The sequence below is a fragment of the Corvus cornix genome, chromosome Z (genome assembly GCF_000738735.6).
Source record: "Corvus cornix cornix isolate S_Up_H32 chromosome Z, ASM73873v5, whole genome shotgun sequence".
Taxonomy (NCBI): Eukaryota; Metazoa; Chordata; class Aves; order Passeriformes; family Corvidae; genus Corvus; species Corvus cornix.
The window spans coordinates 11,652,041-11,668,901 of record NC_046357.1 but is presented as its reverse complement, the minus strand read 5'-3'; the positions used below and the strand labels follow the sequence as shown (position 1 = coordinate 11,668,901).

At 39.6% G+C, this 16,861-nt stretch overlaps 1 protein-coding gene across 2 annotated transcripts in view; it reads right to left on the bottom strand.

The window, feature by feature from the left end:
* Window positions 1-439: 439 nt before the first annotated feature.
* The window catches only part of LIFR (LIF receptor subunit alpha), a 51,594-nt gene continuing 35,172 nt past the window's right edge, over window positions 440-16,861 (bottom strand). For both annotated transcript variants that reach the window (XM_039567513.1, XM_039567512.1), the window contains exons 14-20: window positions 14,310-14,489; window positions 12,614-12,715; window positions 10,856-11,023; window positions 10,056-10,217; window positions 8,919-9,012; window positions 8,298-8,376; window positions 440-7,883 (exon numbers count right to left, since the gene is read on the bottom strand). In XM_039567513.1, the coding sequence (XP_039423447.1) occupies window positions 7,245-7,883; window positions 8,298-8,376; window positions 8,919-9,012; window positions 10,056-10,217; window positions 10,856-11,023; window positions 12,614-12,715; window positions 14,310-14,489 (1,424 nt within the window). In that variant the 3' untranslated portion in view covers window positions 440-7,244. The remainder of the gene's footprint in view (window positions 7,884-8,297; window positions 8,377-8,918; window positions 9,013-10,055; window positions 10,218-10,855; window positions 11,024-12,613; window positions 12,716-14,309; window positions 14,490-16,861) is intronic.

Sequence of the window (16,861 nt, the reverse complement as noted above, 5' to 3'; positions counted from 1 at the left end):
CACCTTTCATCCTGGCACAGGGATGTCCACCATGCAGACACGTCCACCACGTGGACTACTGGAGAGTCTCCAGTGACTGATGTTTGCACACCTCAGCCCAGGAATGCAGGGGGATCACCTATCAGCCCCTAGCTGTGTTAGAGCCACAAGCTGAGGAGGACACAGGTAAGTGACCAGGACTTCTTCCTATCACTGCATCACAACAGGAGGGCTTCAGGGGGCCTTGGATGTGCTAGGGTCTGCTGTGCTGAGGAGAAGCCACTTGGGGAGTATCTGTTACTACCCACTCTGACTATCAGGAAGCCAAGGCTGTTCTTGCTAGATCCTGTGGTTATTTACTCTGGCACAAAATTCAAATAACTCTGTTTGTACTGAGGCATGATCAAAATTTAACTCTTACTTAAAAAATAAATAGGAAAGCAAAGAATATGAAGACATATAAGAGTGTAAGAAAATATATTTATTAAATTTCATGGCAATACTATGGCAAAATTGTTAAACACATGCTTACTTTTAGACACCCAAGCAATACAACAGGAGTTACAACAAGCAAGCAAACTAGGTTTAAAATATATGCAGAGTTGTATCTTAGTGTTAGGTTAGTCTTAAATGTCAACTGCCACACTGAAATATTATATCCCCAACATGATCCCATGCTTCCTTTTTTAAGCATGCATTTGTTTAACTGCTTAGCTGATAAATTTTTATATTGATACACTTTGTTGAAACAGTATTTTACTTGACATGCTACAGCTTCATTAAAGTGCCATGTGATGATTTTGCTAAAATTGTGAAAGAAGTAATTTTTCAATAGCAGACATGGAAGCTGGAAGATTTCAGTATCATTCAGCAACAAAAATGTGTTGAATGACTTATTAGATTTAGTGTGTTATGAAGACTATTTTTTTCAGCTCAGTCTATTGATTTGTTTTCAGAATTAACTTCTATAGATGACTATTTGAAATTGGCAAACAATATTTTCACTAGTATTAAACAAAAGTCCATTAAAATTTTCATAAAAACAGAACATAAAAAACATCTCTAAGCAAATTATTTATGCTGTAAAAAATACGGTATAAAAAGAGCTAAAAAAACATTGAACCTGTTCACAGTATATGTTTTAAAGTTACAGCATTATAGTACAATGTTGTGTGTTTTTTTCAGGTGACCTGTATGATTACACCAGTTCTGATGTTTTGTGCACCACAACAGGCTCAAAGTTCAAATTAGTGTTACCTTCAAGTAGGATTTCAGACATGAGTTGTTTCAGTTGTCTTCTCTTTTTGTTATCCCCAGCTTTACAAACTTTTGACATGCTATGAAACATAAAATGTTCATCCAAAGCCATTCTTGAACCACATTAAGAAAACATTGACAAAATGATGTTCAAGGATTCTTTTTAAATTGTATTACTACTAAAGAGAGTGACCTTTCTATTTTATTTTGCCCTTCTCAAGCTATTTATTTTTTAATTTTTCTTAATCCAAGTAATGAAAATGAGAACACTTCATTTCTTGCTTTGTCTCTGGGTTAGTTTTACTCACTACCTTTTGCACAATATGAGACCAAACGAGTTGCAAAGGTATTGAGCCTTCCAGCGGAAGCTGTGCATACACCTCCACTGAAGCTTGCTTTCAGTCAAAGTGCAGATTTGGGACTGTCCTAGAGATTTTGTTAGGTATCATATTAAAAAACAAGGATTTCATCTGCTCTGCTGCACCACAAAGTCACCTGAGCAGTGCTGTTGCAAGAAGAGGGTGAGACTGGAGAGGGATTAACGCCATCCTTTCATGAAACACCCTGTCATTAGACCAGCTCACCCGCATGGGGAAGCTGAGCCCCTGCCCTCCAAAATGCAAAATACCTCTGGAGGCATTTTTTTTAGTTGTAAAAGCAGAAGGAATTAATAGATGTTTTGTGAGGGAGAAGTATTGTCACGCACCCTGGGACAACTTGTAAAGTTACAGAAAGCCTGCCAATATCATCTGAGGTTTGTTTGTATAACATGCAAAAAGGAAACAAACACTGGCTATCTTAAAAACACTGGGGAAAATCCAGAGTTATATAAATGGGGGAGGGGAAAGAAAATTGTGGTTGAAGAAACTGTTTTCCAGCTCCTAATGAGATATTTAGGACAGTCTTAAACATAAGGAAATTAAACACTAACATTTCTGAATCCTTATCTAGCATCTGGGGTCTGGGACCGTGTTTCCAGGCTGGCTAAGGAAAAGGCAAGGAAAAAAACCATCAAATTTTGCAAACTGCGAAACAGCATCTCTGAGCATCAGCCATGCAGAGCACCATTAAATGCACAGCACCACAAGTGGTGTGAAGTGTGTTGGGAGGAGCACAGATGGCAGCTGCTTCCTCTAGACAAAACTGTCTCAGAAGGTATATATTCACACACAGGGCTCCAAAAAAATCACTTCAGCGATTGCAAGCCAACTTCCTCTGCCATATGCACCTAGGCACATGATGATGTAAGCACATGTGTGCATAAAGAGTTAGAACTTGGTGTTATAAATATTAAATGTCATTTACACCTAAGCCTTCATCAAAGTCTGTGGCAGAACAGAAGATGCTATTTACATGGGAAGCTCTTCATAGGTTTATGGTACACAGAGCCCTGTTAGCAATCTCATTCTCTAAATGTTACATTGTTCTTATATATTTCAAATTATTTTACTATTTTTTTATCTACTTGCAGGGATACAAGTATTGTATTTACAAAGCAATATTTATTTTAAAATAGAGCACGCAATTGATCATTGCCTTTTCAGTGATGTCTGAACACCTTCTCTCTCCAATGCACCCAGTTGCTTACATTTTTGCTGCTATTTATGTTCAACTGAGTGTCCTGGAGGACATGGTCACAGAAAACACCACAGCTCTAAGCTTTACCCAGCTGAACCTATCAACAGCAACGAAAAAGGTGGCTTGAAAATGCCTCTTTAGAGCAGCCTAAAGCTGGAGGTCAACAGAGTGTGCTGCTGCCACGTTCCTGGCACGGGAAAGTTCTGGTCCCCCACCTGAAGATGAAGAAACACAGCGCATCTGCCAATTGAGCCATGACAGACAACACAGATACTGGTTCCCTTTGGAAATGGTTTACCCATGAAAGCAGCAACTAGAGATAATAAAGAAGCTACCACAGCAAATCTCAGTTATCAGGTTCTTGGTCTGCCTATACAGCCACTGCTTAGCAGGGGAGGTAATTCACTGCCTGCCTGTAATATTAGCTTACTGTTTTGTCGATATATTAACTAGTAGTTCTGTGAGGTATATCAAATGCAGATCTACCAAAAATCTAACACACAAACCCGAGATCCCAGATCTCTGTGCATGCCAGAAAAACAAAAACAATGAATGTGTCAAATAGGAGAGTGCACAGTGATACATCAAATGTGACTAATGTTCCATGCATACAGTGATCAGTACAAAAACCCATTACAAAACTTAAATTGTCACATATGACAGGCATGGCTCAAAAACAAAAAGCAGCAGAACCAATGACTTTCTTCAGAAAGCAACTGCTTGGCATTAATACCCTGCCTCTCTGAACATTGATCCTGGAGGTCTGAAGCACTGAGTTAGGCATAATAGTAATTTGGACACAATCCCTTCTGGTCATATCCCTTCTGGAAGTTGCTGAGTTTTGGTTTTTGTTTTGTTCTTTTTTTAATTTAGTTTTTTAAAAGCTTCACTTTCAACTCTTCTACAAACCAAAGTAAAAAGCCAAAAGAACTAAAGCAAAATAAATGTTCAATAAAAGATAAGATATTTCACAAAATGATGGTAAGGAAATGCAGTTTAAACTTTAAGATTCCTAAGATAATTTTCAAAAAAAATTTGTCCGAAGAGGCTCATCAGGAAGCTAGAAGGCACTAGTACAAGGAGCCTGATCCCCTCTGAAGCTTACAATTGTTATCAAAGGATTTAGAGGCTAAAAGCACCATGCTTTGAAAGAGTATTTGGTTTAAAGACATTCCTAAAGATGCTTCACTGGTTTAACATGGTACCTGGGCTCAGAAAGTAAGTCTGTTCCCTGACAGTCCTTGTCATTCATCTCTACTGCTCCATGCACCGAGGGGTGGCTTCACCTGATCACAACATTAGCACACCACCTCTTCCTACACATCTGAATTCACTGCTGAAGTCTGAGATAGGCATTTGAAAGGCAGCACTGGATAGGCTCAGAGGAAACCACAGAGGTGAAGCAGCTGAACTTTCAAGTGCTGGATTGACAACTGCTTACTGGCTCATCAGCATTAAGCAACAATGATGCTACAGATACTGCACAAGCCTGTGTCTCTCCCACATCTGCCCCACTCTCCTGTTACTGAAGCCATTGCTGTTAACAGGACCTTTCTGCCCTGCATCCTGGAAGTCAGAACACTAGGCAAAAAAAATGTATAGTCAAAAGTTAAAAAAAAAAAAAAGAAAAATAAGAGATGAATAATTTGGTAAGAGGGAGTTTATAGCATAAACATCGAGGCAGACCATGCATTTGTGGAGCTTTTCCTTACCTAATCCCTAAGAAATGAAGCAATTTAAAATGTTGTTGTCTTTACTGAGTAGGAAGAGCAGCACACTGGGAAACCTGAGTATGTGATGCTTGTGTGTAACTGATTCACCATGTGAACACTGTGAATGGTCCTGAACTGCTCCCTGTGAGCTCTGTTCATTCTCTGCAGCTGCCCTGATTTCCAGTCTCCAAATTAAAAATTGCTAGTACTCTCAAACTACAGTTTGATTTTGCTTCTAGAAATACACAGCCATATGAAAAGCACAGTTATTCTTCATGGTCAGCTGTTCCACTACAGAGGGGTGTTTTTTTTTCATTTGAATCACCATACAATACTGATTGCTCCTCTGCATTGAGAAACTGCTCTATAAAAAAACCCCAAACCACTACCCATACACACTGTCCATGACATCATCTGCTTTCAATTAAAAGCATATAGCAGCACAAACTAACAATCATCTTAGGAGATAGACACATTAAGCCAAATCTACACTAGTGAAAAGAAATACTCTAAAAAAGAATTATGAAAAACAGTTATTACTATTAGGATTTAGCCTCCTCCCAGCAATCAATCAAAAAGGGCATAACTGCTTCCTTCCATGTGTTGGTTTAATGTTCGGAGTAATAGGCTATGACACTCCCCTTGTGCTGATTCCTGGTCACAAATGGACGTCAGCTCTTTGCACTGACTGTCTTTTCACTCATAGCTTAGCTATTTCCAAGGCTCAATAGCTGAATCCAATGTGCACTTTCTGTTCTTTCAGAGACACCTTGCACTCTGCCAGGCCTGCAGACTGGTCTGTTTTTTACTTCTTCACAGTTCACTCTTCCAGGAGGCACACACAGGCAGTTGTTACTGGTTATGGTAACTATTTAGTGTTTTGCCTTTTTGTCAGTTTTGAAACACCTCTACACTTTCATTCTATGGAGATGGCAGAGACATGCCAGCCTCTGAAACTGCAGAATGCATTGCTATGATTAGGTTTAACCTAATGCTTGGTTTTATTTTGATGGCCAGATCATGTGGTTTGGAGACCAAATCTCTGTCATGATAGTCATCCTCCTGATCTCCTCTCACACGTTTTCAACTAGCAGCCTAGCTAATTCAGTTTCTGTATCTGTTTTGTTTATAAAACCATTCCCATGTCTTATTTATTAAAAAAAAACAGAACCAAACCAAAACACAAAGTAACTAAGGAGACAGAGAGCTAAAAGAAAAAATAGATTTGGCTAGGACTTTATGGAGACCCTCTTTGATCAAGCTCTTCCAAGGTCTGATGCCTCACCACTGTGTTTTACAGCAAGAAACAGGTAAGTTTCTTGAAAGTTTCTCCTGTGAGCTAGTGAAATTCATGTATGCCACAGCCTGAAATTTACACAATAAAGTGTTACAGTTACAGCTGTCTAGAGAGGCACATGTGAAAACAAGCATTTTAAAAGATGATTGTTCTAAACACTCCTTTAAGCACACAAATGAACATAATTTAAGCTTTCTTTGCATCACATATCTGGTAAAGGAGAGGTAGAATTAGCGGCACTAAAACCTCTCTGGGTTTCTCTCTGCCACTAGAGAAATCCTACCTTGTACTCCCAGGCAGGATTTGTGCAGAAGGTCCTGTTGACACCTAAGATCAGCTAGGCAGCAGGTAATACAAAGTTAATACAATAAAGACCATCCGAAGAGCAATTTTTTATCAAGGAGCTAGTCCTACTACCTCCAATTTCATGTGCCAAACTGCTTCTAATGGGAGCTAAGGTGAGTGGACAGAGATTTCCCCGTGGCTTACATTACTGCATAGTGCAAAGACTGCTGAACTCTGAGGATGAATGGACTACTGTACCACTTCGAAGCAGGAGATCCAGACCAGAAGCTATGAAATACAAAATGCATTAGTGCAATACATTAGGAAAGATTAAATCCTTAACCAAAGGATAGAAAAAATATAGAGCATTCTAAGCTTTTTTTAAAAAAAGGAAATTTTAAACTTTATGCAGTTCTTGTTGAGGTTTAAGTCAGTGTTACACTTTTTTCCCCCAAGTTTGTACCCCTGAGTCAAACATTTAATAAACATTGTACAGTAGGTACAGAAATTAGTGTCTAGTTAAAAAGCAACAGATTTGAATGGCCATTGCTTTGTAAGTGTTAAACAGTGACAATAACCTTCCATACAGGAGAAGAAAAAAAATAGCATTCTCATTTGTTCTTAGTTTATAACTAGGTAAAAGATCTCAACAGTTTCCAACCATATTGTTTCCGTGTCCTAGGCTGAGGTTTGTGATAAATTAAGCCTTCAGTAAGGAAACCTGTTGGTGCTGCATCATTTGAGTCTGCACAGTTGAGAACAGCTACAACAAAGCAAAGCAACCTTTCCAAGTTATAAATTGCATGAGACCATGTTAATCTTGGAGCACTATGTGAAGGTAGGCAGAGTTCTTTGACTATAATTATCAGGGGCTTTAACTTCAGTACCCCTTACATCCAGTATATTTTACTAGAGTAATAACTAAATTGCTATAATTTTGGCCTCTCGGCCTCTATTACAATGGAATATTAACACTTCGACTATCTTAAACACGGTAACATTCAGCTCACTAGAACTTCTGCTGACTGTCTCCAAGAATAATTCATGCCTTTTGCACTTTTCTTCTTCCTTTCTTTACAACATCAGGAATAAAAGCTTATTCAGAAGGCAAGTTCACATTCAGTGAGGACTCACTGTTAATCATTTGGTTTGTTCTGAAAAAAGTGTGTGAAGGACCACCCTGTGTTAATGGGTTTAGGAGAGTCTTCATCATCTTTTGGGGGAAGGAGAAACTGTCGGGAATTAATTGAACATGGGCTCCCAAAAGATGCATTTTCATTGTTGCTTTCAACTGATCCAGGAGAGTCTGGAGTGCCCATGTTCCAGGTGCTTGTGTTTGCTTGAGGTCTGTAACCTGTGGTTTTATCCAATTCTTCCTGCACAGGTGAACGACCCTCCATTTTCAGAGCACTGATAGACAGCTGCATTTGTGGCTTATAGCCTGCTGTAGTCAGTAAGTCTATATCTGGCTCCTCCTCTGGTTTAATTTGAGGCTGATACATTGACTGGATGTCAATGTAAACCACCTGAGATGACCCCCCAGGTCCATCCATAGGGGGATTTGAGATCTCCTCTTCAATGATAGGGGGGCAGTAGGACACAACAACATGGTTCTCCATTTCTGAGTCAGAGCCATCTTCAGGCACAGTGGTCTCTGCTGCTGGGGACATCATCTCTGTGTCTTCAATCTTTGGAGCTGTAGACTGTGTTTCCACCACTTCAACACTGTTGGGGGTGCATGGGTTCATTTCCAGTGTTTTAAGTGTCTTATTCCCCTGAAATGAGAAAAAGGAGAAGGGGGAGACACTAAGCTAAAAGATCTGGAAAATCTGAAAGCAACAACTTGCCCAAATTACTCATCCCACAGCCATTAATACCAATACATAAAAAAAAAAGAAAGTGTTAATAATTTTCTGGCTCATGTAGCATATACACACCTCCATACTTTCTGCTTCTAACACTTTGACAAAGCAGTCCTTTCCTAGATCAAACATTGCAAGTAACTGCATTAACAACAAAGCTCTAGATAGCACCTGACAGGAGTTACTCAGTAAATTGGCTTGTTTCCCCCTTCCACAGAGTTTTTTCTACAATTGGAACAAATGAGTCAAGAGTAAGTTTGCAAAAGAATTCTTTAACTTGTTTTATCTTTCAGAAGCTTAAAATACTAGATTTAAAAAAAGGGTTACCTCACAGATGTTCCTCTGAAACTGCAGTGCCTTACTGTTCTCAGGATTCGGGATTTCTGGATAAAATGTTTCTTTAATCCTTTAAAGATGAAAGAATAAACTATTATAAAGATAGCTAGGCCTGAAACAGATTGTGAATACACAAAAGGAGTCAGGACATCTCCCTTTAATTCAGAATACTGAAGACATCTGGTGCAAAGATTCAGTGTGTTGAAGTTTCACTGAGTATAAAGGAAAAAACAGCAACCTTTTTTTTTTTTAAGTGGGGAATTTAATACTCCACGTTTACTAAAAGTTGAAGATGGTATGTCTACCTTTGTTTGTAGAGGGCACACAAATTACAGTTTGTCACCAGCTTATTTCCACTTGGGAACTATTTATAAATGGTGCTCACTGGGAGACAGGCTCCTGCAAAAACTTCTTGCATTCCTCCCTCTGACCTCTCTCCAACTCAGTTTCTCCCTCACCTTCTACAATGTGTTTTTGCCACCCACCTTTACACAAAGCCCACTAACATCTTTGGGTAGTTAGAGAAACAAAGGAGTAATTAAAATAATGGAAAACCCTAGCACTAAAGCAAAAACTTCCAGGAAAAGATGAAAACCTGAGGCAGGCATTTACCATTCCCTCTTTCGGTAGCAGAAGATGCTGGCCAACACTCCAAGCAGCACCACCACTGCCACGGGGATGAGAATTGCAATGATTAATCCTACAGCTGGGGGATAAAAAAAAAGAAAAGACAGTAAATATATATCCAATGTTACCAGCAAATTTTATGCCTTTTCTAACATTCCCACCAATTAAAGGCCATCCCATTACACTCACCTAGTGCAGTGGACTGCAAACAGTGACCTACACCATTACCCTTCCCCTTTGCTGGATGGGCAAAGTTCATCCATAAACAGATTCAGTGATAACTACAGGAATCAGCAGATATTTCTCTCTGACTGCTTAATTGCAGAAGGTTTCATGTGCAGCTCAAGACTTGTTGCTACTGTGATTCTATTCTCACTAAGCTCTGGAATTGCACTTTCACACTACCTGAGCTGGCCAAGTTTCTGGTAATGACTCTTCTAGGCCAACAACTCATTGCACAAACATCATTGTCTTTTATATGTTTTACAATGCTTCCAACCCCTGCGTTTTAGCTCCAATACATCCCCAGTGCCTTCTTCCATTGATATTAAATGCCTCAAGTTTGATTTTTCATGTATTTTAGTTGCATCCCAGTGTTTAGTACTTCACAGGAAATACTTTTTTCTCTCATTCCCCAAAGTCAATATCTTTTTTTTTTTGTAGTTGTCTGTGTTTGCTTCTGTCAGGGGATCAATAAAACTGAATTCAAAGTAGAGAGGCATCTGTTTACAATTCTGAAACTGATAAATATTTCCACAATGTCCTTCTTCCCACCATGTGTTAGCAGATATTCATTATGGGAACCCTGACAAAAACAACTGGCTGTTTGAGAAAACTAAGCTCAGACTCCACTATATTTAGTAGTAGGTTAGAAGTTATTTTTCTGCATACATTACCATGAACTACAAAGTAGCTGTAATAGGAAAGGATCTTTCCCTCACTCTGAAATGTACCAGTTTTTGTATTTATAAATAACCAGCTAAATAAAGGAAAAAATTAGACTGTAGGCCCAAACTACCTACAGGACGAGAAAAAAGCCCACAAACCAACAAAATAAGCTCAGCTTTATACATATTGTACAGCCCCTGTGCTAAAGACAGGGAACAGGGAAAATCAACTTACAGTCCTCCTTTGTCACCACATAGAGGCTGTTTGGAGGGCTCAACCCACCAGCTGTGTAGGCTTGTAGTTCCAGCTGGTAACTTGTTTTGCCTTGAAGATCAAGTATTTTCATAGACTTCTTTGTTAAGTCAGTGATATTGTTAACTTTAAGTTCTGGATTCCCTGTTTGTTTGGAAGCAGTAAGAAAAGCATAACTTTGTAAGAAAGGAATCAAAAAGACAACCTCAGCTTTTGCAAAACTTTCATGAAGTGAGCATATGAAACCTGAAGAACAGTCCATGAAAGGAAAACTGAAATAAAGAACCCTAGCAATGCTGCTTGCTTACACAGCACCGAACAGCACAGGAGTGTGGTGCTGCTGCTGCAGATTGACTTCATTTCCTTACCCCCCTGCTCATCCTCTTATGAATGTGCGTCAGCCTTCACTCCTGACAGGACAGGCACTGGAAGAATATACCCTATTAAATATAGCCATGTAACCTCCCTGCCTCATCTGCCCAGGCTATCTGAGCAGGCGACAGCATGACACATTGCCACTTAGTCACTGCATTACTTTATGGCCCCAGTGAGACAACGTTTTCTCCAACTTTTGCTTTATATTAAAAAACAACTGCGCTCTAACCACACAAGGAGCTGATTACTTTAAATGCCTTTGTCACATATCAGGGGCCAATTATAACAGTGAGTAATGCAACTGAATTATTATTAAAGACTCTTTTTTATTAAAGTGAAATTAAACTATTAAAAAACAAAAAAGAAATATGTAAGTAAGGAAGTTGCAATCTATACAATTAATTTACCTGATTCTGAAAGTCTGGGCTTTAAAGCATCTTTTTCACCTTTTGCAAAGGAAAGAAGATATCCTTTTAAAAAGCCTCGGCATTCTTCAACAGGAATGTCTTCCCATTTTACCAATATAGAATCTGAAGAAGTTTCTTCAACAATAAAATTTGGTGCAGTTTTTGGAGCTGTAGGGAGAATTATGAAGGAAGAAACTAGTAAGAAATTACCTTATCATTAAATGCCGAAACCATGTAGGTATTTCATCACTTTTGTTTTGGGACTAGCATTTTCCAACCTTTTCCTCAGGACTCCTCACTGTAAAGTATATGTGAAAGATTTAGCAGGAGATACTACAAAAATACAGCTATGTTGGACTTATTAATTACTGCAGTATTATCTGCTAAGGGGTGCTAAAAGAAAAATTTCTCTTTGGTCAGCCTTCTTACAGACCCGTACGTGTAAATATCCTTCTTCCTGCAACAAACCCCAAAAGATTGTATAAACATTCAGAGGATACAAATTAGCTTTTAAAGGCTTTAACTCTGTGACTTCATAGCTTGTCTTAAAACTAAACAAACTCTACATTCCTACCATGGAATTCTATCTCAGCTTAAAAGAACTACTCTTAGCAGTTTTTACAAGTCCTTTTTCCAATACCTGAAGCCTACTGAAAGTGCTAGAGCAGATAATGCTTAAGGTCATGTGCACCAGGACTAAGTCTGACATTTGGCTTTGATCCAGCAGGGCTGAATTCATGTTTAAGAATGCATCCATTTTTCTCCTGATGATTATCTGTCCAAAGACAAATCTGAAGTTTTAGGATAAATCTATGCTCTTGTGCATTTCTCAGTTCCTCATAAGTTTCTTCTGCACATTCAATGCATTTTTAGTCCCTCAAAGTCTTTGTATCTTGAAAGCTTCTGTCTGATCTGTTCATAACACATATGAAAAACTCTTCTGGGAAACTGTTCAGAATTCTGTTCAGATAAACTGTTCAGATATTCAAATGGCTGAAAATTGAGTTTCTGGTAAAATTGCCTTAACCTCACCTTCAACCTTAGCGATGAAATAAACAACATCATTTCCAAGGACTCAGATTATGTCAGCAGCTCAGTTTTCCAAGCAAACTATTTTAGCAGAAAACACATTGAACTTCAAAGTGAAATGGGTGCTGTAGTTACAATACAATACAATACAGCTGTGGTGTTAAAGAGTAAAGTCATGTTCAGACACCTGGGAACAGAAAGCATTCAGACACTAATGCATATTCAGGCCAGCAAAGCTCAGCACTGGGTCAAACCCCAGTTACCCAGACAGGGCTGGTGTGGGACAGAATACAAGTGCAATTCTCAAGGTGGTTTGTGCTCTACAATCTAGTTGAGATTTAAGAAGTGCTTTCAAACAGAAATATCATGGATACTTTTTTATTTGCTGAGCTGTACCAAATGTGCTTGGAAGTTTACTTTGATTTGATGAATCAAAAAAGTTGCCTTCTGTCCTGTAGAAGGGACCACAGCCATGTGGTTCAAGTTACAGCTGTAAATTGCCGTGACACTCTGTGCCATCACACAAGCTGGAGAATACAGGGTTATTGCATATGCTTGGAACTGGAAGTGGCTGGAGAAATGTATCACAGTTATAGACTGAGAACAAACAGAAGTCAGTAGTACTGCATTGGGATTCTGGTCTCAGTCTTCTTCTGCCAACACTGAACTAAAAATAGACACAGACTAAGTTCACTTTGCAGAGATCCTGAGTGATAAAAGTGCACTTACGCAGCTCTTTCATATACCCAGTTATATTTTTCAACAACTGATATCCAGTGGATTTGCAGCCATACAGTGAAAAGTTGTATCTCACGCCAGGTTTGAACAGAGCTGCAAGAGAAAATTGCGGTAACAACATTTCACTTCTGAAGAATGACACTTTTAGATTTCACGTGATGCAGACATATAAATATGTATTAAAAAATTTCAAAGTATAATCGTATAAATACCATCCCTACTTCTAATTCCTACAAAAGCTGTGCCATCAGATGTGGTTTAGAAGCAGTAACCAAATCTAGCTTCCAGAGAAAGTTTAGTACTAAACAAAAAGGATTCAAAACAAGCTACTCAAATTGCATAAATTGCCCTTTACATGGGGAAAACACAAACTGAAGTTACCAGAAATAATCCCCTTCCTTTCCTCCCACAGCAGCCATGTAGATCCTGCCTCCTCAGAAATACAGATGTATTTTGAAATAACCAGGCTTACTGGAGCAAAAAAGATATGCAGAAAACTCTCAAAAGTTACAGTGAAGCAACTTAGCAATGAACTTCAGTCCTGAACTGACTTTACAAAACACAGATAGTCATCAAATTTATGCTTCTCAAGTCTTTGATGGAAACATAGGGGTTTGATCCTATAATGTGTAAATACCGCTTTCTAGGATTTTCTCAAGTCAGGGCTGTACACTACTTTCAAGACTTTTTCTAAACAAGATGCCCCTGTGAAACTATACAGAAGTCAAATGGGTTTTGCAAGAGTTCAAGTCCAGCCTGAGAGATTCTCCTAGAAAGACTAAGAGCGGAGGTGGATTTCCCAGCTTGAGCCAGCCCTAGCAGCTGGATAACGCACACAAGAGTCACATTCTGCAAGAACCATCCCAGGGAAGAGCTCAGGAGTAAAGCAGTGCATCATTGGACAGACACAGTATTGTCTGCTTGAAAAAAGCAATCTCTAGCTAGCACAAACGAAAACAACATGGACACAGCATTGTAATTACAGACAGAAAAACATATTGCCCCCACCCTCCCAGGTCCCACTCCCCCTCAACTTTCCTATGTACACAGCTCCAAGTTGTTTTCGTGAATGGAGACTTTAATACTAAATTCTTCTAAAAAGCAAATATATAGCCTCATAGACAGCAGAGAAAAAAATCCTAAATCTTTACTGGGTTCTCTCTTTTCTCTTCTGCTGCTACTAGTCCCACCACAGCTGAGTTTCATTTCCCTGATCTGCCCACCAGCATCTAGAGACCTGGAATGTGCCCTGTTCCAGGAAATTTCAATAGCTGACAGCAAGCCAACACATGGAGGTCACACTTAAAAGTATCTGCCTGATGTAAAAACAACGGATTAGTCTTCTCCCATCCTGAGCAGCACTGTTTATGCTTAGAATCCAAATAAAACCCCAAACTCTAGATTAAACATTACGCATTAGGCTGAGTTAGGAAATTGTGGGGTACAGCTAGAAGAGGTTATTTCAAAACAGTTAATAAACACAGGATGATAGAAGTTAAGTCAAGATGATACTTGGATTTGGCAAGACTGTGTAAGAAATTAAAATAAACACAGTACCAAGAAGAATTTCATTTATTTACACAAGTACACAGCAATCAATCTGCAACCTATAGCTTTGCGCTGCTCTTACTCCACTTGCTGCTCAGGGTCTCAACCAGAAAGTCACAAGAAATTATTTTTGACTTACCAGATTTTATCACTGCATTTGTTGTATTTGAAGGAAATTTCTGCCAGTCCACAATACATGGTTCAGACCCAGATGAACGACACCATTTTACTGTGTAGCCACAGGTCATGTCTGGGTAAGAATCCCAAGAAATATTAATTCCATTTCCCATTGCCACGGCCTGATCTGTTGTGACATTGTCTGCAACAAAGATGACACAAAAATCCATCAAAGACCAGACACTTATCTATAGCCCAAGATGAAAGAAAGCCTTCCAGACAGAGCACAATGGCTTTATAAACAGCTGTCATTTCTAAGAATGAGAGGTGAGCGTGAACTGTGAAATTCGAAGCAGTGCACTCGGCTGAGCTTTCTGGAGTGCTCAGACTCAGACACAGCCTGCAGCAAATCCCTCAGCCAGCCTTAAGTATGATGACGAGAAATGCAGCAGCTCAGGACTGGCTTAAAAAGCACTTTTTCAAGGTAAGGATTTACAGCAGATGTCAGGTTCAAATATGAATTGACACCAATTTGGCAGGAGCCTCCAGCTATAAATTCCTGCTGTCATTTCATCAAATGGTTTGCTTTGTGTTTCCTTCAAAATGTCTTGCTGTCACTCGCCCAACCACAGACAACCATTTTTCATGAAGAATCAACAGCAATAATCATGTCCCTGGTGAACTTTATGGAGGCTTCAGTCTACCAAGGGTAAATTATACAAGAAAGAAGGAAAAAAAAATCTCTGCCTTTAGTCTGTTTTCCTTGTTTCTGATTATCAAATGTTTGGCTGCCCTTGAAGTGATTGGATCTGGGAACAGCTTCCGATTCCTGCAGCTGCCCTCCATGGCTGTCCATCAGATGGGACCCCGCAGAGCTAAGGGATGGTTTCCAAAGGCCACCACAAAAGCAGTGGCCCCATGACAGATCTGCAAAAACAATCTCAGGGTTTCAGTTTTCCTTTTTCAGTGTTCTCATTTATGCTCCCCATTGAGTCTATTATTTCATTTTATTAAAGCCATAAACTATGGAAGGCTGAAGGGCAAGGACTGTTTTTAAGAATTAGTGCTATGAAAACTTTACTCTCACAGATGTGCTGTGAATGTCGAAGGACTGTCTATTTCTAAATAATCTTAACATACAGTTAAGTGTACAATCCTTTTGTAGCTTGCTCATGGCAAGAAAAAGACAACTGAATAAAAAAAGCAAACCAACTCCACAATGGTTTTGATACTTTCCCCAGAAAAACTACTATGCATCCAGTGAAACTACATTTCTATGATGCCAGAAAAGACCATATTTCTAATTAGCAGACCTTAATTTTCCTATTTACAGAAAAGAGCTTTTACTGACAGTAAGCACATACTGTCTAAAAAATACTTAAATACACCACACTCCATCTTATTTCCTGCGCTAGATGACTAGAAATTCACCATGGGCAGTACTGCTCATTTTGGTGTATTTATAGTCGCCACCTAGACTAGAAGAACAAATAACTACTAGCACTAGAGCACTACTGTGGTAAGGAAGCCTGGATCAGACAGATTATATGCCCCAACTCTCTACAGAGCACTTTTCAGAGACAGTGACAAATTAATTATGACACAGTATCCTTTGTTTGTGTTTTCAGTTTTCAGAAAACCTCAGCAGATCTCCAGCTTCAGATCCTCTGCTTTCTTATGGACATTAAAAGCACTTACAGACTGCACACAGGAAGCAGCCAGAAAAGATGTCTGGGCAAAAATGTCATCCAGTTCTTTGAATGAATCATCTTCTATGACTCCAGTCAGTGACTCAATTCCTATACCAACTCAGGAGCAAATATTTAAGAGTACAAGTTGGGTAACACCAAAGGGAACCTCAGACATCTGAGAGAAAGCTATAAATGAATGCAAAGCTCTAGCTGCCATCAGCTATCCCACATCACAAACCTATTACAGAGACTTCTTTGACTTCCAGAGCCTCATTCTTTCTCTGCTGAAGGAGAGCTGTAAAAGCATTTCAAATCAACTGTCCCATACAATTACTTTTCCCTCCAATGGGCAGACTAAGAATATACTACAAGGCATTACCATTGGTGCTATGCCCAATTCTGAGCTCCTCAGAACAAGGGAGACATGGAGCTCCTGGAGTGGGTCCAGGGGAGGGCAACAAAGATGCTTATGGGACTGGAGCATCTCTCTTATGAGGAAAGGCTGAGTCTGAAGAAGAGGTGACTGAGAGGGGACCTCCTCAATGTCTGTCAGTGTCTGCAAGGAGGGGTCAGAGGAGGGACCAGGCTCTGCTCAGTGGTGCTGGGCAATACAACAAGAGGCAATGGGCAGTAAGTGATGCACAGTAAGTTCCACCTGAACATGAGGAAGAATTCTTTACTGTGCTGTGACCAAGCACTGGAACGGGCTTAGAGAGGCTGTGGAGTCGCCCTAAGTGGAGATACCCAAGCACTATCTGGACACAATCCTCCGCTGTGTGCTCTGGGATGACCCTCTTTGAGTGGGGAGGTTGGATCAGAAAACTCACTGTGCACCCTTCCAACCTGACCCATTCTGGGAATCTTTGTTTTGTAGAAGCACAAT